The 25,032-nt window shown below is 42.1% G+C and overlaps 3 protein-coding genes across 3 annotated transcripts in view; 1 reads left to right on the forward strand and 2 right to left on the reverse strand.

Annotated features, from left to right (window-relative positions):
• Nucleotides 1-3,480, reverse strand: smn1 (survival of motor neuron 1, telomeric). The gene is made up of 9 exons (XM_024415500.2): nucleotides 3,341-3,480; nucleotides 2,376-2,447; nucleotides 2,007-2,126; nucleotides 1,711-1,902; nucleotides 1,360-1,533; nucleotides 1,103-1,177; nucleotides 690-797; nucleotides 366-447; nucleotides 1-152 (listed from the first exon to the last, which is right to left on the reverse strand). The coding sequence occupies exons 1-8, from the start codon at nucleotides 3,386-3,388 to the stop codon at nucleotides 391-393; spliced, it is 846 nt and encodes a 281-aa protein (XP_024271268.1). The 5' UTR covers nucleotides 3,389-3,480; the 3' UTR covers nucleotides 1-152; nucleotides 366-390.
• A 12-nt stretch (nucleotides 3,481-3,492) lies between these two features.
• hspb11 (heat shock protein family B (small) member 11) lies at nucleotides 3,493-4,947 on the forward strand. The gene is made up of 5 exons (XM_024415508.2): nucleotides 3,493-3,689; nucleotides 4,066-4,172; nucleotides 4,306-4,374; nucleotides 4,470-4,513; nucleotides 4,633-4,947. The coding sequence occupies exons 1-5, from the start codon at nucleotides 3,598-3,600 to the stop codon at nucleotides 4,720-4,722; spliced, it is 402 nt and encodes a 133-aa protein (XP_024271276.1). The 5' UTR covers nucleotides 3,493-3,597; the 3' UTR covers nucleotides 4,723-4,947.
• A 6,078-nt stretch (nucleotides 4,948-11,025) lies between these two features.
• The window catches only part of si:dkey-40c11.2 (drebrin), a 53,240-nt gene continuing 39,233 nt past the window's right edge, over nucleotides 11,026-25,032 (reverse strand). Inside the window, exons 5-16 of the mRNA XM_024415522.2 lie at nucleotides 16,995-17,129; nucleotides 16,640-16,717; nucleotides 16,122-16,273; nucleotides 15,913-15,967; nucleotides 15,742-15,816; nucleotides 15,290-15,398; nucleotides 14,615-15,118; nucleotides 14,196-14,489; nucleotides 12,825-12,923; nucleotides 12,439-12,563; nucleotides 12,080-12,113; nucleotides 11,026-11,986 (exon numbers count right to left, since the gene is read on the reverse strand). Of these exons, the coding sequence (XP_024271290.1) occupies nucleotides 11,850-11,986; nucleotides 12,080-12,113; nucleotides 12,439-12,563; nucleotides 12,825-12,923; nucleotides 14,196-14,489; nucleotides 14,615-15,118; nucleotides 15,290-15,398; nucleotides 15,742-15,816; nucleotides 15,913-15,967; nucleotides 16,122-16,273; nucleotides 16,640-16,717; nucleotides 16,995-17,129 (1,797 nt within the window). The 3' untranslated portion in view covers nucleotides 11,026-11,849. The remainder of the gene's footprint in view (nucleotides 11,987-12,079; nucleotides 12,114-12,438; nucleotides 12,564-12,824; nucleotides 12,924-14,195; nucleotides 14,490-14,614; nucleotides 15,119-15,289; nucleotides 15,399-15,741; nucleotides 15,817-15,912; nucleotides 15,968-16,121; nucleotides 16,274-16,639; nucleotides 16,718-16,994; nucleotides 17,130-25,032) is intronic.

Here is a 25,032-nt window from a genome sequence, read left to right on the forward strand (position 1 = left end):
TGTGAGCTAAAACAGCCTTTATTTGTTTTATTTACAAAGAATACAAAAACATGCCTCCAAAGTGTTTTGGAGTTCTGAAACAGGAATGAATTCACACGTTACATTTAATTGACAACACTCCCGTCCTCTTCATCTGGGATGGAGACACACACCTAGGACACACAGCAGAGAACAAATGTTTTAAAGATGTAAGTTGACGGTTTGTTAAAAATGGCAACAATTATAGAGGAAGAATTTATTCTGTAGCATCTAAACATCTGAGGCTCATATAAGTCAGTCAAGGAAGAATTCAATGGAATTCATTCCTAGCAGGTAGTAAATCAGTTTAGTACCGGACTAAGCACAGCAAATGACTGTTTATTTACCTGGTAAGAACAGAAGTCCCCTTTCTCACTTGTGGCGAGTCTTCCTTCCAGACGCAGCTTCTTTGCGGCCTTGTTTCAAACCCTGTAAGAGACAAATAAACCATTAAAACAGTTCCTTTTGCATTGAAGAACCCGTTTACTCCTGGTATTGAATTGAAAATTAATGTCCGAGCAATCATGGCACGTGATCCAATCACGTCCCAGATTTTGTCGGAACGTGAATGCAACCTAATGTACACACATAGAAGCCACAATGTGTATTACATAGGAATTGCTTTGATGTAATAAACCTATCTACAGTATGCGAAGGGGGTGAAACTGTACCAGGTAGTATCCAGTGTGGTAACCACTCATGTACCAGGCGAGCAGCATACTGCCCAGAGCCTCATCATCCTCTCCGTTTGGACTCATGGGGGGAGGAGGAGGGATCATCTGACAGAGACAAAACGTGTTCAGAGGGAATCTATCGTAACGTTGCAGAGATAAATGTCCTAACAAAACACTGCTCAGTAAGCTCCGTGTGTGTTCTCTATCAGCAACACTAAACAGTCGAGAGGGGGTTGGACTCTTTATTCAGAGAGTAAGGAAGATCAGAGTGGGAGACAGGCAAGTGGAGAAACTGTGGGAAAAGTGGAAGCAGGGATTGAATTCTTGTTATAAATGTGACTCATGCCGTGGACTATTACCACGGCAACACAGCTCTGCACCAGAGAAAATATTTCTGCACTCCATCATACCGGTGGCCCACAGGGCATCATAGGAGGCCATCCTGGAGGGGCGGGCCTGGAGGCCCCAGGTCGCCTTGAGTCTCCCTGTAGACAGAACAACTTCAATGTGCAGCACACTCCATTGTCAAAGGATTCATTCCATTATCACTTACAGGGGTTCCTTGGAGTAATGTATTCTTACATTTACATGGTAAGACAACCACATATCAAAAAAAAAAATACATGGACAAATAGTGACTGACAACCTACAATTAGAATCTTCTTACCATTCTGAAGCCAGGCATTGGAGGGGGACCTGGGGGAAAGCCAGGGAAGCCTGGACCCGACATAGGAGGTCCTTTGGGGGATTTGAATTTGGGTTTAGAGCGTGGCACATGACTGTGAGGGTGTGGGGTGGAGGACCTGTCGCTCTCCTCTGTAGAAGACTCTGCTTCTTTAACCTGCATTACAGAAAGAGACACGAACACTGACAAAAATGTTTCCAGTCAGATGTGTTCAAGAGGCTGAATACATAAATGGTGGTCCACTAGCCTGGTGGAACCAGCCTGATCTAGTTCATGTGCAGTAAAACAGTATGGTGAATGCAGCAATCATCCCCACAAACAGCCTAAACGTACCTTACTAGGGGCTTCCTCATCTACCTCTGAGCTCTCTATCAGAAGGTCTCGGAGGTTCTGCTCCTCCTCATTCCCATAGTGTGTGAACACAACTATACAGGTGCCCCTCTGCTCATCTATGGATGAGATCGTGGCAGCGTACAAATTGCCATCTTTAGACCAGTAGGCACAGCAGGAGTCTCCGACTCGCCACTGCAACACAACACGTTGTATAACTGTTAGACTAGACCGATTAAAGGAACAGTTAACAGATCCTTTTTAATGGGTTGTTGTATCTCTTATAACATACCACCTACCTCTTTATCCAGAGGAGCATTGCTTCTCTTTCTGCTACGGTTGTTTCTGTTGTTTTTTCGTTTCTTTCCAGGGTTGTCTCTCTCTGAGCTTTGTGTGTCCTCTTCACCTTTCAGGGCAGTCTGACAGTCAGGATCAATAGTGAAAACATCAAAATGTGAGCATGACAGAGGGACAATAGAACATTTTCAAGGACACTTTTCTGAGTTGCTGCTTTAGGAGATGTCTAGAACGACACACTGTAGCTGTACATGCATGGTTCTCAACCTAAGTATCAAAACCATTCTAACAAAGAGGGAAAAAAAGACTTGCTTTATTTGCAGAATACTGTCACTGAGGTGGCAAACAACGTTGTAACACTGTAATGGCACCTTAAATGATGCAACTGCTTTGTCGTAGGCCTTTATCAGTGCAGTGTCATCCCAAATGTCTGAATCGTCACTCTGGGAAAATAAGAAAATGAGTTTAAGAGCAATCAACCATCTGAGACTCTTTTACACAGCACATTATTTCTATTTATCTACTAGCAAGACAGCTACCCAAGATTCTATCTAGCCAGTCGTGATGCACTGGCACACGGCTCTATATTCATACAAAATAAATTGGTCATAGTTAGCCTGGCCAGCTGGTTATCTAACTAGCATCTAGTCATACAACATGGCCAGCTGATCATTTTTTATCTAATGTCGGTGACTTTCCTAGATCCCTGCTAACCAGATATCTAATTGAAACCGTTTTGGGAATTGGGCCATCAGACTTGAGTGACTGATCCTGGAATATCTGCTGGCAAACTGCCTTGTTACCACTAACAATGATAATTAACCCTTCACTGAAACTGATGCAGTGTTGTGAGGATACTCTGAAAATATTGTTAACCAAGATTCTAGCGGACTAAACTCCATTCCATGGTGAACGATGTATCAAGACGCCAATTACTTAAAATGGGAACTTAAGCTACACTAAAGCTCCCATTTAAAAAAAGTGTTTACTTAGCTAACTAATGTTAATTTGAAAAAGTAGTTCACTACATCCAAACTAATGTGTGAAACATTATCATATCAAAAAAGTAATTACACTACTGAAAACACTACTGTTCCAAGATTTGAATTTAATTAAACTACCACCAAGCTACTGCAAAACGTAGTTAAATTACAAGTTTAACTCGATGTAACGTTATCCAACACTGCTCTGGTGCCAGGTTTAGACCCAATAGCTAGCTATTAACTAGCTAATGTTAGCTAGTTGGTATCTAGCCAATCAGCAAACAACTAGCAAACCAATCTACGCACTTAGCTAGCGATGTACAGACTGAGTAGCTACATAATTGATAACTTACTTGTGCAGCTCCACGAGCAAAAAGCACATCTTTACACCCATGTGCCATGAATAGGCAGAAATATGGCTGCTCTCACAGCTTTGATTAGCCCCCAGCTACTGAAGCAACGTGCGTCGCTGGCCGACGTTCCTAAATAATGATGACGTAGTAAAAACTGCGATAAAAATTGTTAGCACGTTGGCTTGGGAACGAACTAACACTTTTGTTTACCTAGCTAGCTAGAGTTGCTTGCAAGTAGTGATTTGTTGGCTAAAACGATGATAGATCCTGCTTTAGTTTCTTTGGGTGCTCAGATTGTCTTGGCTGCGTCCAGTGATGAGAATCATCCTCCAGAAAACATTATTGACGGGTGAGACGGGTTTATTTATTTACTCTTTCTAAAATATAATTTAGAACCTCTGTGCCTATCTGGTATGCTGTTAGCTAACGTTAGATAGCTAGCTAAACTAACCTAAACTTCCTGTATGTCAGAGTAGCTAGCTACGTGCTTTGTTGTTAAAATCAAGATAAAAATCTAGCTATGGTAGCGTGAGAAGAGCTAGCGAGCTAACGTTATCAGTCTTGTACAGACACCCAACAATATTTCCACACAAAGTCAACATCCTATTGCTATACAATGTCATGTTACACCAGTCAGTAACGCACAGCCAGCAACCCCATGCCACACCATTCATTAACTCACCACCACTGTGCCTACCTTGATGAGTCACTTTCTCTCTTCTCAGGAACACTGCAACATTTTGGATGTCCACTGGAATGTTTCCACAGGAGTTCATAATCCGCTTCGCTGAATCTATGAAAATTGCCCTTGTGACAATGCACTGTTATAATGGTATGAAACAAGGTCAAAAGTAACGTATCAAATGGCACACTGTCTAGACCTAAGTATTGGTGTATGTTTAGTTACTACAGTTTGATCACGTTGCTTGAAATGTATCCGTTATTTTGTTCTCATTGTCTTTCAGTTAAGACTCTTAAAATTGAGAAGAGCATCTCAGATGATGCTACTGACTTTGAAGCTATTTCAGAAAAAGGTAAGCAAAGCCACTCTACGGATCCACAGTGCCTCAAAGCAAATGAAGTCTGCCTTTCAAAGCAGTATTGTAATTTTCATTGCATCTTGTTTCAGAATTTGAACACACAGAGGGGCATCTTCAAACAAATGATATTCCAGTGAGTTGACTTCCTATTCTAATTACATAATGTTCTACATGGTGTCTGCAAATGGCATATACTGTATATACACGTGACTTTGAGTGGTTTGAACTAGTCTTGTTTTTTCCTCTTTACAGCTAAATGGAACGACTGCAACACACCTGCGCTTCATCGTTACCTCTGGATATGACCATTTTGTCTCGGTACACAGGGTCAGTGTAGAGTGATGAAATATGTAGTACCTTCTCATAATGTTCAGCTCTACTTATTAAGGAGTTTGTCTGAATATCTAATATGTTTTACATTGCATCATTTTTGTTGTTGTTGTTTATACCTTTTTTTGTAATGAAACAGGATTTAATTTTACATCACCTGAGGCACAATTAATATTTTGTTTCATTCTACCTGTTCACCAAATCCAAATTGCAATACAATCTTTTCAATAAATCTGACTACTGCTGTAATCTGCTAACAGTTGCATTTGATCCAATGCATATGGTGACAGTTGATGTGAAGTGAAATAAGGCAGTATTCAAACTTCAAAGGTTTTCCAGCTGTTGATGTGTCATCAGTGTGTCCGTCATCCCACTATATTGTTAAGGATTTTCTTCACTCATGCATTTGTGTGCTGCAGAGGTAGCCTGGCCAAAGATGAATTTTCAAAAGACATTTTAAGTTTACTAAACAGTGTGTTATTGGGGAATAATCTCACACTTCCTGTGGAGTGAAAGTGTTTAAAAACGCCCACGTTCCAATCTTACATTATTGCGCAATTAAAAATCTGTTTATGTGCGAGGATTCAATGTCACACAGAGGGTTCGCAAATCATTATAGGCAAACATCTTACTGCATAAATTGTGATAACAAATCCTTGTTGGTTTTATACACAGTCACATGTTAAAATTGTTTTCACAGACTAGGGATAACAATCATTGGTTTTTACAAAGGCCTTGTATTGGCACTGATGTTGGGGCAATCGTACTGGAGGGAAATATTCTAATCTAGATAATAATTGATTTGATACATACATATGTATGGGGAAACATGTTACCGACATACTGCATAATCAGACAACCTGGTGGAGATTCAGGAGTCATCTGTTCTGAACCTGAAATCATTCCAGCACTTCAAAGCTTTTAAATGTTTTTATTTTATTATTTAACTAGGCAAGTCAATGAAGAACATATTTTATTTACAATGACGACCCTGTGCCAATTGTGCACCACTCTATGGGACTCCCAATCACAGTCGGATGTGATACAGCCTGGAGGTGATGCCTTAGACCACTGTGCCACTCGGGAGCCCAACTGCCTATGTTGTTGTAAAAGTTCAAAGGTTAGGATTCAGCCCAATTAGATATTTGTTATTTTACCTTAATTTAACTAGGCAAGTCAGTTAAGACGGCCTAGGAACAGTGAGTTAACTGCCTGTTCAGGGGCAGAATGACAGATTTGTACCTTGTCAGCTTGGGGGTTTTAACTTGCAACCTTCCGGTTACTAGTCCAACGCTCTAACCACCAGGCTACCCTGTTGCCCCATATAAAGTTGAAGTCAGAAGTTTACATACATCTTAGACAAATACATTTAAACTCAGTTTTTCATCATTCTTGATGTTTAATACCAGTAAAAATTCCCTGTCTTAGGTCAGTTAAGATCACCATTTTATTTTAAGAATGTGAAATGTCAGAATAATAGTAGAGAGTGATTTATTTCAGCTTTTATTTCATTCATCACATTCCCAGTGGGTCAGACATTTACATACACTCAATAAATATTTGGTAGCATAGCCTTTAAATTGTTTAACTTGGGTTCCTCCTGACAGAGCTGGTGTAACTGAGGCAGGTTTGTTGGCCTCATTGCTCGCACACGTTTTTTCAGTTCTGCCCACAACATTTCTATGGGATTGAGGTAAGGGCTTTGTGATGGCTACTCCAATACCTTGACTTTAAGCCATTTTGCCACAACTTTGGAAGTATGCTTGAGGTCATTGTCCATTTGGAAGACCCATTTGCAACCAAGCTTTAACTTCTTGACTGATGTCTTGAGATGTTGCTTCAATATATCCACAATTTTCCTGCCTCATGATGCCATCTATTTTGAGAAGTGCACCAGTTCCTCCTGCAGCAAAGCACCCCCACAACATGATGCTGCCACCCCCGTGTTTCATGGTTGGGATGGTGTTCTTCGGCTTGCAAGCCTCCCCCTTTTTCCTCCAAACATAACGATGGTCATTATGGCTAAACAGTTCTATTTTTGTTTCATCAGACCAGAGGACATTTCTCCAAAAAGTACGATCTTTGTCCCCATGTGCAGTTGCAAACCATAGTCTGGCTTTTTTATGGTGGTTTTGGAGCAGTGGCTTCTTCCTTGCTGAGCGGCCTTTCAGGTTATGTTGTTATAGGACTCATTTTACTGTGGATATAGATACTTTTGTATCCATTTCCTCCAGCATCTTCACATGCTACTTTCCTGTTGTTTCGCACCAAAGTACATTCATCTCTAGGAGACAGAACGAGTCTCCTTCCTGAGTGGTATGACGGCTGAGTAGTCCCATGGTGTTTATACTTGCGTATTATTGTTTGTACAGATGAACGTGGTACCTTCATGCATTTGGAAATTGCTCCCAAGGATGTACCAGACTTGTGGAGACCTACAATTTGTTTTCTGAGGTCTTGGCTGATTTCTTTTGATTTTCCCATGAAGTCAAGCAAAGAGGCACTGAGTTTGAAGGTAGACCTTGAAATACATCCACAGATACACCTCCAATTGACTCAAATGATGTCAGTCAGACTATCAGAAGTTTCTAAAGCTATGACATAATTTCTGGATTTTTCCAATCTGTTTAAAGGCACAGTCAACTTAGTGTATGTAAACTTTTGACCAACTGGAATTGTGAAACAGTGAAATCATTTGTAAACAATTGACTTGTGTCATGCACAAAGTAGATGTCCTAACCGACTTGCCAAAACTATAGTTTGTTAACAAGAAATGTGTGGAGTGGTTGAAAAACGAGTTTTAATGACTCCAAGCTGTCTTTTACTTAAAGGAGGTTAAATATATACAGTGCCTTGCGAAAGTATTCGGCCCCCTTGAACTTTGCGTCCTTTTGCCACATTTCAGACTTCAAACATAAAGATATAAAACTGTATTTTTTTGTGAAGAATCAACAACAAGTGGGACACAATAATGAAGTGACATTTATTGGATATTTCAAAAAAATCTAACAAATCAAAAACTGAAATTGGGCGTGCAAAATTATTCAGCCCCCTTAAGTTAATACCTTGTAGCGCCACCTTTTGCTGCGATTACAGCTGTAAGTCGCTTGGGGTATGTCTCTATCAGTTTTGCACATCGAGAGACTGAAAGTTTTTCCCATTCCTCCTTGCAAAACAGCTCGAGCTCAGTGAGGTTGGATGGAGAGCATTTGTGAACAGCAGTTTTCAGTTCTTTCCACAGATTCTCAATTGGATTCAGGTCTGGACTTTGACTTGGCCATTCTAACACCTGGATATGTTTATTTTTGAACCATTCCATTGTAGATTTTGCTTTATGTTTTGGATCATTGTCTTGTTGGAAGACAAATCTCCGTCCCAGTCTCAGGTCTTTTGCAGACTCCATCAGGTTTTCTTCCAGAATGGTCCTGTATTTGGCTCCATCCATCTTCCCATCAATTTTAACCATCTTCCCTGTCCCTGCTGAAGAAAAGCAGGCCCAAACCATGATGCTGCCACCACCATGTTTGACAGTGGGGATGGTGTGTTCAGGGTGATGAGCTGTGTTGCTTTTACGCCAAACATAACGTTTTGCATTGTTGCCAAAAAGTTCAATTTTGGTTTCATCTGACCAGAGCACCTTCTTCCACATGTTTGGTGTGTCTCCCAGGTGGCTTGTGGCAAACTTTAAACAACACTTTTTATGGATATCTTTAAGAAATGGCTTTCTTCTTGCCACTCTTCCATAAAGGCCAGATTTGTGCAATATACGACTGATTGTTGTCCTATGGACAGAGTCTCCCACCTCAGCTGTAGATCTCTGCAGTTCATCCAGAGTGATCATGGGCCTCTTGGCTGCATCTCTGATCAGTCTTCTCCTTGTATGAGCTGAAAGTTTAGAGGGACGGCCAGGTCTTGGTAGATTTGCAGTGGTCTGATACTCCTTCCATTTCAATATTATCACTTGCACAGTGCTCCTTGGGATGTTTAAAGCTTGGGAAATCTTTTTGTATCCAAATCCGGCTTTAAACTTCTTCACAACAGTATCTCGGACCTGCCTGGTGTGTTCCTTGTTCTTCATGATGCTCTCTGCGCTTTTAACGGACCTCTGAGACAATCACAGTGCAGGTGCATTTATACGGAGACTTGATTACACACAGGTGGATTGTATTTATCATCATTAGTCATTTAGGTCAACATTGGATCATTCAGAGATCCTCACTGAACTTCTGGAGAGAGTTTGCTGCACTGAAAGTAAAGGGGCTGAATAATTTTGCACGCCCAATTTTTCAGTTTTTGATTTGTTAAAAAAGTTTGAAATATCCAATAAATGTCGTTCCACTTCATGATTGTGTCCCACTTGTTGTTGATTCTTCACAAAAAAAATACAGTTTTATATCTTTATGTTTGAAGCCTGAAATGTGGCAAAAGGTCACAAAGTTCAAGGGGGCCGAATACTTTCGCAAGGCACTGTATATATAAAAAATACATTTGTTAGTATGAGGTTGTTGTCCCTGACTTCATGTTATGTGAATAAGAGCAATTGTTTTTTTTTATCCACCCGTCATTTAAATCGAGGGAGAGTAAATATGAAAGTGAAGAGAGAGGGAGTGAAGAGAGAGGGAGTAAAGAGAGAGGGAGTAAAGAGAGAGGGAGTAAAGAGAGAGGGAGTAAAGAGAGAGGGAGTAAAGAGAGAGGGAGTAAAGAGAGAGGGAGTAAAGAGAGGGAGTAAAGAGAGAGGGAGTAAAAGAGAGGGAGTAAAAGAGAGGGAGTAAAGAGAGGGAGTGAAGAGAGAGGGAGTAAAGAGAGGGAGTAAAGAGAGGGAGTAAAGAGAGAGGGAGTAAAGAGAGGGAGTAAAGAGAGAGGGAGTAAAGAGAGAGGGAGTAAAGAGAGAGGGAGTAAAAGAGAGAGGGAGTAAAGAGAGAGGGAGTAAAGAGAGGGAGTAAAGAGAGAGGGAGTGAAAGAGAGGGAGTAAAAGAGAGGGAGTAAAGAGAGAGGGAGTAAAGAGAGAGGGAGTAAAGAGAGAGGGAGTAAAGAGAGAGGGAGTAAAGAGAGAGGGAGTAAAGAGAGGGAGTAAAGAAGAGAGGGAGTGAAGAGAGGGAGTAAAGAGAGAGGGAGTGAAGAGAGGGAGTGAAGAGAGGGAGTGAAAGAGAGGGAGTAAAGAGAGGGAGTAAAGAGAAAGAGAGAGGGAGTAAAGAGAGAGGGAGTAAAGAGAGAGGGAGTAAGAGAGAGGGAGAAGAGAGGGAGTAAAGAGAGAGGGAGTGAAGAGAGGGAGTGAAGAGAGGGAGTGAAAGAGAGGGAGTGAGAGGGAGTGAAGAGAGGGAGTAAAGGGAGTAAAGAGAGAGGGAGTAAAGAGAGAGGGAGTAAAGAGAGAGGGAGTAAAGAGAGAGGGAGTAAAGAGAGAGGGAGTAAAGAGAGAGGGAGTAAAGAGAGAGGTAGTAAAGAGAGAGGGAGTAAAGAGAGAGGGAGTGAAGAGAGAGGGAGTGAAGAGAGAGGGAGTGAAGAGAGAGGAGAAGACAGTGAACATGTGAGGAAAGTTTAAAGTTGTCACTTGATCAATAATCAAGTAAACGTCCACTACGTGTTAGACGAGGGATGTAAAACAGAAACATGACGCTAATATATGTAACTTGGTAGAAAACTCTGCAAAAATGTACATAGCCATAATTTTTTTCAGAATTTAAAAATATTTATTCTCATGAAGCTGAGAGTAAATATCCATCTCAAGCTGAAGTACAATGTACAAGTGTTTTATGCTTTAAAATGGTACAAAGCTTCTTTTGTGAGGAAAATACATACTATAATTCAGTTGGATTCAATGAAATTAGAATTCATGTTCTAAAATAAATTCTAGAGTTCTGAAAGTGATTAAAAAGTAACGTTTACATTTGTAGTAAAAAAAAGTAGTTTTATTTAATAGTATAATATGCATGATAAAGTTACTTTCTGCTTCATGTTTCTGCTATTTTCATAAAGAAATATAACTTCAAAATAGTATTTGTCTTTTAATGTAATAACAAAAACAATCAAGACCTGTAATATATATATACAGTATATCACAAAAGTGAGCACACCCCTCACATTTTTGTAAATATTTGAGTATATCTTTTCATGTGACAACACTGAAGAAATGGCACTTTGCTACAATGTAAAGTAGTGAGTGGACATTTTCACTTAGGGGTGTACTCACTTTTGTTGCCAGCGGTTTAGACATTAATGGCTGTGTGTTGAGTTATTTTGAGGGGACAGCAAATTTACACTGTTATACAAGCTGTACACTCACTACTTTACATTTTAGCAAAAGTGTCATTTCTTCAGTGTTGTCACATGATGAGTTATACTCAAATATTTACAGAAAATTGATATAAACTGTATACTTTTGTGATATACTGTATGTATATGCTAATGTTTAAGAGTATTATATGTTTGTAAATGGTACTATTTGTAAATGTGGAGTAAATGCAGGGAGTACAAACCATGCACACTTGTAGAAACAAACCTTTAACTTTAAAGTTCTCACTTCAAAAAGACAGTTACAAGTAGCATTTCAAATGTACGTGACATTAACATAATGCTATCTATTAGCATCAGATGTACTATAGGAATACCACTCCGCTTGGATGAAAAAAAAGCTTTAGATAAAACAGATTATATACACATACCGTACCACCAGTACAGAAACAAGAAAGACAGTCCCTTATGTTTCAGTTAATTAACATAGAAAACACTGTTAAATGTACCAAGGAAATGACACATTCACACAGACAGTATTGCTTAGTGTAACAATCATCAAAATAGTAGTTGTAGAGGGACTCATTTTGAGCCTGCAGACATCCCGTCTGGTGGTCCCTCTCTTTCCCAGTCCTTCCTCTTGTGAAGGGAACGAAGGAGACATCTTGGTGGACCTCAACTGTGTGTTTCTGCCAGTTAGGAGTCTAACTAGATAGAACAGGAGACACGGTCTTCCACCACAACACAGGTGAGTTGGAATGGGGGCAGATGATGGCATGGATTCCAAGGGAAGTTTGTTCACTGTGTGTCTATTGAAGCTAAGGGAGTCTATGTATATAGAAAGTACACTATGGTGTTTTCAATGTAGGGGAACGAGTGTTCAGTCCCTGAGTGTGTATGTGTGTGTGTGTCTAGATGGTCTCCACGTAATTGGCTGGAAAGAGTCCCTGGCGTCCATCTTTAGTGCAGCCCTGCCACCAGGCCTTGTCCACGGTCTCCACCGCACTTATGATGTCACCTGGCTCAAAGGAGATCTCTGATTCATCCTCTGTGAGGAAAGAGAAAAGCAAGTTTAACACTCAGAGAGAATCATAGTGTGTGTAGGTGTGCATGTGTGTCCATGGTTACACTGAGAACAGACCTGCTTGGTAGTCATAGAGAGCTCTTACACACGTCTGAAACAGAGAAAAACAGTCATGAATGGCCCCTGTCTGAGGAAAATGTCACAATTCACTATTTTTCCCATTGCAGAGCCCTCGCCTGGTTGTCATCGACATGACATTCATGTTAAATTAGTCAGTGTTTTTCTATCCTAGTCCTGGAGACCCAAAGACCAGCACTAACACACCTTTTATAACTTATCAACTAATCATCATGTCTTTTTATTAATACAGGGTTGGAACAAAGGTCTGCACACCGTGTGGGTCTCCAGGACCGGGTTTGAAGCCCAGTAGTGAATAGGGTGGCAGGGTACATATGACTTTGTGTAACATTCCATACCTCTTGTCCATTCTCTGAAATCTCCTCAACCTCATTCTCTTCAACAAAGTCCTCCTCCTCTTCTTCAAAACAAACAGCCAACTCTGGAGTACCTTGGTCCCTTTCAGGTGGACTCATGGATCGCTCTGGAAAAGAGGAACCATGACAGTGGTTGTATTCTGGTTCCCTACCCTACGCTAAGCAAGTGTGTACTTTTCAATCGCCTTCATGGATTTAAAAGCCCACGAGGAAGAGGATTCCTGGAAAAGGATAGGGAATTGCAATGTAGGCATCTGGTATGTCTATTCTATGATCTCATCAACATGAAGGGTTCATTCAGTTTGAGAGCAACTTGGGTAATGTAGGCTAGTGTAGATCCCTCTCACTGGATGAGTGGGGTAACATACCTGTACCATTGTGTTCCACCAACTCCTCCTCATCGGTCACCCCATTGGTGGACGGGACCACAACCTTTTGTGTGATTAGCTGAAGAATATCCTCTGCATCTGAAACATAACATGTCAGTGGTTTAGATTGTGTCAGTGATGTGTCACACACTTTTTTCCACAACCTTCATTACATAAAACTCTTATTCTCTTTCAATTGTTGTATTTAACCTGTTTCAAAAAAATACAAATTATAATAGGACAGGCCTATACGAGATGCAAAAAAAACATACACTACCGATCAAAAGTTTTAGAACACCTACTCATTCAGGGTTTTTCTTTATTTTTTAAAACTATTTTCTACATTGTAGAATAATAGTGAAGACATAAAAACAACTATAAAATAACACATGGAATCATGTGGTAACCAAAAAAGTGTTAAACAAACCAAATATATATTTTATATTTGAGATTCTTTAAATAGCCACCCTTTGCCTTGATGACAGCTTTGCACACTCTTGGCATTCTCTCAACCAGCTTCACGAGGTAGTCATCTGGAATGCATTTCAAATGCCTTATAAAAAGTTAATTTGTGGAATTTCTTTCCTTCTTAATGCGTTTGAGCCAATCAGTTGTGTTGTGACAAGGTAGGGGGGTATACAGAAGATAGTAAAAGACCAATTTGGTCTTATTTGGTAAAAGACCAAGTCGATATTATGGCAAGAACAGCTCAAATAAGCAAAGAGAAACAACAGTCCATCATTACTTTAAGACATGAAGGTCAGTCAATACGGAACATTTCAATAACTTTTTGCAGTCGCAATAACTGGCGCACAATTGGCCCAGCGTCTTCCGGGTTAAGGGAGGGTTTGTCCTTGGCCATCGCACACTAGCGACTCCTGTGGCGGTCCGGGAGCAGTGCTGCTGACATGGTCGCCAGGTGTATGGTGTTCCCTCCGACACATTGATGAGGCTGGCTTCTGGGTTAAGTGGGCATTGTGTCAAGAAGCAGTGCGGCTTGGTTGGGTCGTGTTTCAGAGGACGCATGGCTCTCGATTTTTTCGCCTCTCCTGAGTCCGTACTGGAGTTGCAGCGATGAGACAAGACTAACTACCAAATGGATACCACGAAAAAGGGGTAAAAAAACATTCCAGGTGAAGCTGGTTGATAGAATGCCAAGCGTGTGCAAAGCTATCAAGGCAAAGTGTAGCTATTTGAAGAATCTCAAATATAAAACTTGTTTTTTTTTGGTTACTACAGGATTCCATGTGTATTATTTCATAGTTTTGATGTCTTTACTATTATTCTACAATGTAGAAAATAGTACAAATAAAGAACCCCTTGAATGAGTAGGTGTGTCCAAACTTTTGACCGGTAGGGTACAAAGTATACCTGTTACTGCTGGCTCCTGCTCCTCTTCTGAAAGCTCGACCAGGAATGGCTCAGCAGAGACCTGGCTGTAATCGGATTGGCCCTTCTCTTGTCCAGCTTCCTTTGCCTCCTCTCCTTCCTCTGCCATAGGCTCCTGTGCTGATATAAGGTCTGAATCCTGTGCTGAGCCCTCCCCTCCCTCCTCCATATTTGGGTTTGGCTCTGTATTCTCAATGCTGGGCTCTGGCTCTGCCTGGTCTTCCTCTTCATCTTCCTCTTCCTCCACCAGTACAACTTGTACAGCTGTGTACTGCTCTGGAAGAGAGATAATTACCAATGTTGTTTTAAGTGCAGCCCTGGTAAACTGAGAACCCACTATAATGGTATGAAAGACATCAATGGTCATTCTACAGTAGGCTGTGTGTATGATGGGGAACTACCTGTTGGCTGCAGTGGACTCTCTGGCACAGGGGCAGTAGGAGGCTGTGGTGCTGAGACAGGCTTCAGGGAAACTAGGGGATAAGGGAAGCACTCAGGCTGGGACTGGGGAGAGTGGGGCCGGAACTGGGCCTGGAGCTGGTTCTCTAGAGGGGAGGTGAGGGACATGTTGGTGAGGAGGCCTGGAGAGGCTGGGAGGGCAGAGTGCTGGGTTTGGAGCTGAGACTGGAGGCTGGGTGATGGGAGATTAGCCTGGGCTGAGACAGGTGGGGATGAGTGGAGGGCCGATTTCGGAGGGGACACCAGGGGCGCGCGAGGGCTCTGGGGAGAGGTGATTGGGCGGAAGATGGGGCTGGGCGGGGACATGGTGCGGTGGAAGGGCGAGGTTGGGAAGCGGGAGACCAATGTGGGACTGCGGGGGGAAGTGGGGGTGGGGCTGTCCGATTTCCCAAAGTTGAATGCTGTGTCAGTCAAGCTGCGCTGGTACCGCCTTAATGGAGGTTTGACTGTGTGGAGAGAGAGGGAGGGAAGAAAGACCAACATGAAGAAATACACTGCAACCAGGCAGATAATGGTTGTTAAGGTTCAGGCATGATTGACTGTTAGTGACTTCATAATCACACATTGCGTAGAGCCACTTCTTGGTTTGTCAACACACACACACACACACGACTTACCTGTGCGGGGGGAGCCGGGGCTGGATGGGCTATGGGATGATACTGATGACAGCTGTCTGAAGAACTCTCTGGGGTTCATGGAGCGCTGTGATACCAGCATCGCTGCCTCCTACAGGTAGGAGGAGGAATCACACCATGCTTTACTGAATGATGTAAAGAAAACTACAGGTCTCAATAGTCTAGAGCTGCCTCCTCTACTCCTTCCTCTCCATTCCTTCCCTTCATCTGCGCTGGCTTGACAGAAGCAGACAAGTTCCTATAAAAGGCCATATTCCTTTGCCCTATCCTGTGTTTTCAGATCTGTGCAGATGAAGGACAGCAGACTAGGAAGCAATTTTAGAGCATTGGGATACATTGTATGCGAGAGGTACAACAGGTAAGGAAGTAGTATGTTTAGAGAAGAGTATGATGGGAGTTTATATGGAGAAGAGAGGTCAGTATGAGAGACTCACTGCTGCTTTCTCAATGGACTCGCTGCGTCTGAAGCGAAATCTCATGTCCTCCTCATGCTCTCTCTCCTGCAGCTCCTGCCACACCCCAACAGAGGTCAGAATTCAGACACAAGAGTTCAGACACACTTCAGTAGCCCAATAACTTCCTCACTAATTGGTTATTTCTCTCACCCATCTAGATTTCTCCTGTTTCCTCACTTCTGCCTCCAGCTGGACCTGCATTCTCCTGGGAGATACAGAGATGTCAGAGACCTTATAGGTCTTAGGTAGCCTTTCCAATTATGATGACACAGTCAATACCTGACATGGCCACAAGAGGATACCCTTGAGTCAGAAATCGTTTGAGTCTTGAGTCAGTGTGTGTGTGTCCTAGTCCTGACCTCTGCTCTTCGATCATCTGTAGTTTCTTGTTCATCTTCCTCTCCCTCTCGTCAGCCTCTTTCTGTTCCTTCAAAACTCTTTCTTTCTCCCAACGTCGTCTGTCCTCCACTGCACGCTTCCTCTCCTCTTCCTTCCTCCGCTCCTCCTCACGCTGAGAGAGAGAGAGAGATGGAACACAATAGATGAAGACTTAATAACAGTTGATAATGTGAACGTTAAAGATGTGATGTGAACATTGAAGGTAAATACTAAGTCTGTTACATTGATGGATTACTAGAAAAACTGTCTAAGCTATGAGGGTAACTTTTTTTTCTTTGTTTAACTAGGCAAGTCAGTTAAGAACAAATTCTTATTTACAATGACGGCCTAGGAACAGTGGGTTAACTGCCTTGTGCAGAACGACAGATTTTTACCGTAAGCTCAGGTATTCGATTTAGCAACCTTTCAGTTACTGGCCCAAAGCTCTAACCACTTGGCTACCTGAGGGTAACTGTGACTGTGTGCCTGTGTAAACTACCTCTGCACGTGCCCAGAAGGAGTCTCTGTTGGCGCGGCTCATCTCCATGGCAGCGTTAGTCTTCCTGTAGTTCGTGCCCTGTCAACAGAGAGATACAGTCGCAGAGGAAAGGGTGTTAATGGAGAACAACACTGTTTGAACACACAGTTTGTAACTAAGACTATTGACAAGGAGCCTTGGGTGTTTTTAACTCGTGACTGATTTTTTAAATATTTTTTTTAACATACAGTAAGTACAATTTATGACAAGAGATTAAAACAGAGAATCTGAATGTGTGGCACAGTTCCAAGGATGTGTCCAGGTGTTAGCACCCCCCTCTTGTGGATAGAGATGGTATTGCAAGGGGACCACTCACCACTGTCTCCTTGTCCTTGGACCGACTGCTTCTTCTGACATGCTCTGTTGGGGAGCGGACTTTATTGAGCTCAGCAACTATCTTCTCCTCTGTCACATCCTCCTTACTCTCAGCACTGATAAACACATAGGCCTCCTGAGAGAGCGAGAGCGAGTGTGTGTGTGAGTACAGTGGGGACATATAAACATATTCTAGCTGGTTTTTATATGAATCGGCAGGACAGAAAGGTAACCTCAAGGACGTGGTGTGTGTCTCTTTGTTAACAACAGCTGGTGCGCGATCTCTAATATTTAGGAAGTTTCAAGGTTATGCTCGTCAACCATGTTTTTATTTGAATTCTGCTCGTCTGAGTTAGAATACCTCATGATAAGCTGTATACCATACTATCTACCAAGAGCTTTCATCCAGATTTTTCATAGCTGTTTATTTAACACCACAAACCGATGCTGGCACTAAGACTGCACTCAACGAGCTGTATAGGGCTATAAGCAAACAAGAAGATGCTCATTCAGAGACGGCGCTCCTCGTGGCCGGTGATTTTAATACAGAAAAACTTGAATCAGTCTTACCTCCATTCTACCAGCATGTCACCTGCGCAACTAGCAGCGGGAAAAAAACCTAGTTCACCTTTACTCCACACACAGAGACATATACACAGCTCTCCCGCACCCTCCAGTTAGCAAATCTGAACATATCCTCCTTATTCCTGCTTACAAGCAAAACCTCAAAAGTACCAGTGACACGCTCAATACAGAAGTGGTCTACTGAAGAGGATGCTCAACTACATGATTGTTTCACTAGCACAGTCTGGAATATGTTCCGGCACTCATTTGATGGCATTAATAAGTGCATCGACGACGTTGTCCCCACAGTGACCGTACTGTACGTACATATCCCAAACAGAAGCCATGGATTACAGGCAACTCCCACACTGAGCTAAAGGCTAGAGCTACCGCTTTCAAGGAGCGAGACACTAACCTGGACGCTTATAAGAAATCACGCTACACCCTCCGACGAACCATCAAACAGGCAAAGCTTCAATACAGGGCTAAGATCTAATCCTACTACACCGGCTCTGTTGCTTGTGGCAGGGCTTGCAAACTATTGTGGAATACAAAAGGAAATGCAGCCGCGAGTTGCCCAGTGACACAAGCCTACTAGACATGCTAAATGCCTTCTATGCTCTCTTCGAGGCAAGCAACACTGAACTATGCTCGCGGCACCAGCTGTTCTAGACGACTGTGTGATCACACTCTCCGTAGCCGATGTGAGTAAGACCTTTAAACAGGTTAACTTCTCTAGGATAGGGGGCAGCATTCGGAATTTTGGATGAAAAGCATGCCCAAATTCAAATCCTGTTACTCATCCCCAGAAGATAAGATATGCATATTATTAGTAGATCTGGATAGAAAACACTCTGAAGTTTCTAAAACTCATGTCTGTGAGTATAACATAACTTATTTAGCAGGCGAAACCCCGTGGACAAACCATTCAAATTTGTTTTTTTGAGGTCACTCTTTTCAATGGGTTTTCATTGAAAATAGACATTCTTGCAGTTCCTACCGCTTCCACTGGATGTCAACAGTCTTTAGAAATTGGTTGAGGTTTTTCCTTTGTGTAATGAAGAAGTACGGCCATCCAGAAGGAGGGTAACGTGAAGTGTACTGTTAGATAGAGGCGCGTGACCAGAAATCTAGCTACAGTTTGTTTTCCTCCTGTATTGAACACAGATCATCCCGTCTTCAATTTTATCGATTATTTATGTTAAAAAATACCTAAAGTTGTATTACAAAAGTAGTTTGAAATGTTTTGGCAAAGTTTACAGGTAACTTTTGAGATATTTTGTAGTCACGTTGTGCAAGTTGGAACCGGTGTTTTTCCTGGATCAAATGCGCCAAATAAATGGACATTTTGGATATATATCGACAGAATTAATCGAACAAAAGGACCATTTGTGATATTTATGGGACATATTGGAGTGGCAACAAAAGAAGCTCGTCAAAGGTAAGGCATGAATTATATTTTTATTTCTGCGTTTTGTGTCTCGCCTGCAGGGTTGAAATATGCTTCTCTTTGTTAACTATGGTGCTATCCTCAGATAATAGCATTGTTTGCTTTCGCCGAAAAGCCTTTTTGAAATCTGATACGTTGGCTGGATTCACAACAAGTGTAGCTTTAATTTGGTATCTTACATGTGTGATTTCATGAAAGTTTGATTTTTATAGTAATTTATTTGAATTTTGCACTCTGCATTTTCTCTGGCTTTTGGCCAGGTGGGACGCTACCGTCCAACATATCCCAGAGAGGTTAACATGCATCCTGGTAATCAGACTGATTACCAGGATGTGTACTCAGAGCATGCGCTGACCAGCTGGCAAGTGTCTTCACTGACATTTTCAACCTCTCTCTGACTCAGTCTGTAATACCAACTTCTTTCAAGCAGACCACCATAGTCTCCGTGCCAAAGAACGCTAAGGTAACCAAAATGATTATCGCCCCGTAGCACTCACATCTGTAGCCATGAAATGCTTTGAAAGGCTGGTCATGGCTCACTTCAAAACAATCATCCCAGAAACCCTGGACTTACTCCAATTCGCATACCGCCCCAACAGATCCACAGATGACGCAATCTCTATTGCACTCCACACTGCCCTTTTCCACTTGGACAAAAGGAACACCACCTACATGAGAATGGTGTTACAGCTCAGCGTTTAACACCAGAGTGCCCTCATAGTGCATTAAGCTAAGGACCCTGCAACAGAACACCTCCCTCTGCAACTGGATCCGGGACTTCCTGACAGGATGTCCCCAGGTGGTGAGGGAACACACATCTGCCACGGTGACCCTCAACACTGGGGCCCCAGTTATACAACTGCACCATTGAGAGCATCTTGACTGGCTGCATTACCACTTGGTATTGCAACTGCTTGGCATCCGACCGCAAGGCGCTAGAGGGTAGTGCGGAGGGCCCAGTACATCACTGGGGGAGAGCTCCCGGCCATCCAGGATCTCTATACCATGCGGTGTCAGACAAAGGCCCTAAAAATTATCAAAGACTCCAGACACCTGAGTTCTAGACTGTTCTCTCTGCTTCTGTTTATTATCTGTCACTTTATTCCTAGTTATATGTACACATCTACCTCAACTACCTCGTACTGGTACCCCTTGTTTATAGCCAAGTTATCAATACTCATTGTGCATCTATTTTTACCTGTTTTACTTTTCTATTATTTCTCTATTTTCTTTCTCTCTGCATTGTTGGGAAGGGCCTGTAAGTAAGTGTTTCACTGTCTACACCTGTTGCTTACCAAGCATTTGACATTTTGACCCTTTTCTGCACAAACTCTTATTGCAGTGAATCTATGCACACATACTGGACTCTACCCACCCACACACTGATGCCACACACTGCTGCTAATGTCAATAATCTATTGTGTTGCTTACCCACTTTACCCCTACCTATATGTACAGTGGCAAGAAAAAGTATATGAACCCTTTGGAATTACCTGGATTTCTGCATAAATTGGTCATCAAATTTGATCTGATCAAAGTTACAACAATAGACAAAACACAGTGTGTTTAAACTAATAACACACAAATTATTGTCTTTTTCTTGTCTATATTGAATACATAATTTAAACATTCACAGTGTAGGTTAGAAAAACTGTGAACCCCTAGGCTAATGACTTTTCCAAAAGCTAATTGGAGTCAGGAGTCAGCTAAATTGGAGTCCTTGGGATAGGGGGCAGCATTTTCACTTTTGGATGAATAGCGTGCCCAGAGTGAACTGCCTCCTACTCAGTCCCAGATGCTAATATATGCATATTAGTATTGGTATTGGATAGAACACACTCTGAAGTTTCTAAAACTGTTTGAATGATGTCTGTGAGTATAACAGAACTCATATGGCAGGCAAAAACCTGAGACAAAATTTAAACAGGAAGTGGGAAATCTGAGGTTTGTAGTTTTTGAACTCACCCCTATCAAATACACAGTGGTATATGGGTTATATTGCACTTCCTAAGGCTTCCACTAGATGTCAACTGTCTTTAGAATGTTGTTTCAGGCTTCTCGTGTGAAGGGGGGCCGGATGGGAGCTGTTTGACTAAGGGGTCTGCCTGCAGCCTCGTTCTCAGTCACGCACTTTCACATGAGAGGTATCTTTCGCTCCATTGCTTTTCTACAGACAATGGAATTCTCCGGTTGGAACATTATTGGACATTTATGATAAAAACATCCTAAAGATTGATTCTATACTTTGTTTGACAAGTTTCTTCGACCTATAATACAACTTTTTGAACTATTCGTCCGACTGGACCAGATCGTACTTTTGGATTTGTTTACCAAACGCCTTAACAAAATAAGTTATTTGGACATAAATGGACAGTATCGAACAAAACAAGCATTTATTGTGGAACTGTGATTCCTGGGAGTGCATTCTAATGAAGATCATCAAAGGTAAGTGAATATTTATAATGCTATGTATGACTAATGTTGACTACCCAACATGGCGGATATTTCTCTGGCTGGTTTGGGCTCTGAGCGCCGTTCTCAGATGATGCTTTTTCTGTAAAGTTCTTTTGAAATCTGACACAGAGGTTGCATTAAGGAGAAGTCTATCTAAAGTTCCATGCATAACACTTGAATTTTCATCAACATTTATAATGAGTATTTCTGTGAATTCATGTGGCTCTCTGCAATATCACTGCATGTTTTGGAACTACTGAACGTAACACGCCAATGTAAAATACGATTTTTGGATATAAATATGAACTTTACCGAACAAAACATTTACATAAAAAAACACTAAACAAGAATGGTGTTCATGGGAGAACACCACGGAAGAAGCCACTGCTGTCCAAAATAAACATTGCTGCACATCTGAAGTTCGCAACAGTGCACCTGGATTTTTTGCTACTGGCTAAATATTCTGTGGACAGATGAAACTACAGTTGGGTTGTTTGCATGGAACACACAACACTATGTGTGGAGAAAGAATGTCACAGCACACCAACATCAAAACCTCATCCCAACTATAAAGTATGGTGAAGGGAGCATCATGGTTTGGGGCGGCTTTGCTGCCTCAGGACCTGGATAGCTTGCTATCATTGGCGGAAATACAAATTCCCAAGTTTATCAAGACATTTTGCAGGAGAATGTAAAGCTATCTGTCCGCCAATTGAAGCTCAACAGAAGTTGGGTGATGCAACAGGACAACGACCCAAAACACAGAAGTAAGTCAACAACAGAATGGCTTCAACATAAAAAAATATGCTTTCTGGAGTGGCCCAGGCAGAGTCTTGACCTCAACCCAATTGAGATGCTGTGGCATGACCTCAAGAGAGCCGTTCACACCAGACATCCCAATAATATTGCTGAACTGAAACAGTTTTGTAAAGAGGAATGGTCTAAAATTCTCCCTGATCCGCAACTACAGAAAATGTTTGGTTGAGGCTATTACTGCCAAAGGAGGGTCAACCAGTTATTAAATCCAAGGGTTCACATACTTTTTCTTGCCACTGTACATATCTACCTCAACTACCCCGTAGCCAGGCACATCGACTCTGTATATAGCCATGTTATTTTTACTCATTATCTTTATTCACTGTGTATTTATTCCTTGTGTCACTATTTCTAGTTTTGTTGTCCCCCACAGAGTGTGGATCTGTCTCTGTCTGTTCATTAGTCACATGCAATATCTCAGACAGCACTGGCCCGATTTTGACAAAACTTGGGTGAATTGTAATGTAATAACTATTGACTATTGTAATGACCTGAAATCTGTTAGTCAGTCGCAAATATCTTATGTGGAAGGACCACCAGAGGGCAGGCTGGGCTCACAGATAGTAGCCCAACAAGGCATGGGAGACAAGGTAACCAGAGGCAATTAAGCACAGCTGACAGCACTAATGACATATTCTCCTTCCCCTATAAGAGAGAGTATGGAACCAGCAGAGAGGGGGGGGAACTATCTCTGGAAGATGGCCACCGAGACAGAGGAGCTATCCATGAAGAACCACTAAGATGGTGACAATCCCGTGACTTTTGTTGTAGTTTAAAGATAATCGTATTGTGTTCCTGTTTCATCTGGAGAAGAAGATGTATGTTTTTCCTTGGGAGATTTTCATTGATTATGTTGGAGTGTTTGTGTTGACCAAATGCCCTCAATAGAGAACTGTGTTCAATCAAGAAAACCTACTCCTGAGTCGTTTATTCCACCTTTCCGCTTTAGAGTGACGCCCAATTACTTGGTCTGATCACACTTAATAGGCCCACACACAGTTGCACTCCCTCCCTCAATTCTCCCTCCCTAACTTCTCGCAAGCAGTGTGAGGTTCCCCTGAGGGAGGAAGGAGGGCGTTGTGGTGAAGAGGGTGTAAATTATCTCCTGCCTCTCCTAACTGTCTCGGTCATTATGTTTCAGATGATAGGCTTCTCCTAACTGTCTCTGTCATTATGTTTCAGATGATAGAAGAGAGACAGTTAAGGAGAAGCCCAAGGCCTCTGCCTAATATTGTCTCTAAGGTAACAGCTTTCTCATTAACATACACAACCTCTCCTCCTCTCTCTTCCCTTTCCCCTCACACACCCTGTCCTCTCCTCTCTCTTTCATAGACCTCCCCTCACACACCCTGTCCTCTCCTGTCATCTTTCATAGACCTCCCCTCACACACCCTGTCCTCTCCTCGGTCCTCTTTCATAGACCTCCCCTCACACACCCTCACACACCCTGTCCTGTCATCTTTCATAGACCTCCCCTCACACACCCAGTCCTCTCCTCACACACCCTGTCATCTTTCATAGACTTCTCCTATCCTCCCATTCTTACTCCTTCACTTTCCTCCTCTATACTTGTCCTGTCTCGTTCCCTTCATTCCCCTAAATCTTCCCCCTTAGTTTTCACCCCAACTGCTTCCACTGTCATCTGTCTACCTGACGGTCTACTGGTCTTTTCCACTTAGATTGAGCAATTGTGCAAAAGACTTGTTGATACAATATGAGACTCACTCAAACGCTGCAGGTGATTCACCCTCTCACACAGTTGCTAGCTGAGACTTGTAGAGGGAGAAAGAGAGAAAGAGCGAATAGAATTGCCATGGGGCTTTCTGACTCGGTCAGAACACATCCCAATGTTCTAATCCTGACTAATAATTCCAAGGGATTTGGACAAAAAACAACAACAATAACCCAGTTCCCACTACTTCTAGACATCCTAGTCTCTCATTCTGTCATGTTTGTTGTTTCAGTTGGTGCTGTAGCTTCTCACAGAACTGTCAGACTGGAACACAAATGTATTTTCGTATTAAACAAATATAGCACTCTAACATATGGACTGGGAACAACAACATACACTATATTTAATGAATATAGTATGATATACACGATATTTAATGAATTAAATACATCTACACTGTAGAAGTATTAAATCTACACTGTAGGAGTATTAATATGCCTCAAGACAGAGCAGGATTAGGCCAGCTGGAAGTGCAGCAATGTCTATGCATGTTGACGGAGCACTGGTGCCCTTTCCACCACACGAGGGCGCTACACCAGAAATAAGTCTCTCCTAAAAAGCAACTCACCAAAATTACATTACGAATCAGGAGATTAAGTGAGTTTTATCCTTTTACCCAGAAGTTAACCACCTCACACAGCTTCCTGGAAGCCACATCTTTTACAAGGTTACAGTAAGAATGAGTCTTGAGGTGACTGGCCAAACCTATAAAAGCAAACTGGCGCTGTCTGCATGTCCTGATTGAGTATTTATTAATCCAAGCCACCTTCCAGTAACGCTGTATGACACAAGCGTCACATAGTTTTATAGACCCCACATGGTGATGGAGACAATGTTGACTAATACATGACAGAGAGATGGGGAAAGCTCAGGTCTCAGAGAAAGGGCTCATCAAACATAAAGAACAGCAAGACTGCAATGTGAATATAATACCCAGATGCTTTAATCTGACATTGGACACACCTACTCCTTCAAGGGTTTTTCTTTATTTGTGTTTTCTACATTGTAGAATAATAGTGTAGA

Source organism: Oncorhynchus tshawytscha, linkage group LG04, assembly GCF_018296145.1.
Source record: "Oncorhynchus tshawytscha isolate Ot180627B linkage group LG04, Otsh_v2.0, whole genome shotgun sequence".
Taxonomy (NCBI): domain Eukaryota; kingdom Metazoa; phylum Chordata; class Actinopteri; order Salmoniformes; family Salmonidae; genus Oncorhynchus; species Oncorhynchus tshawytscha.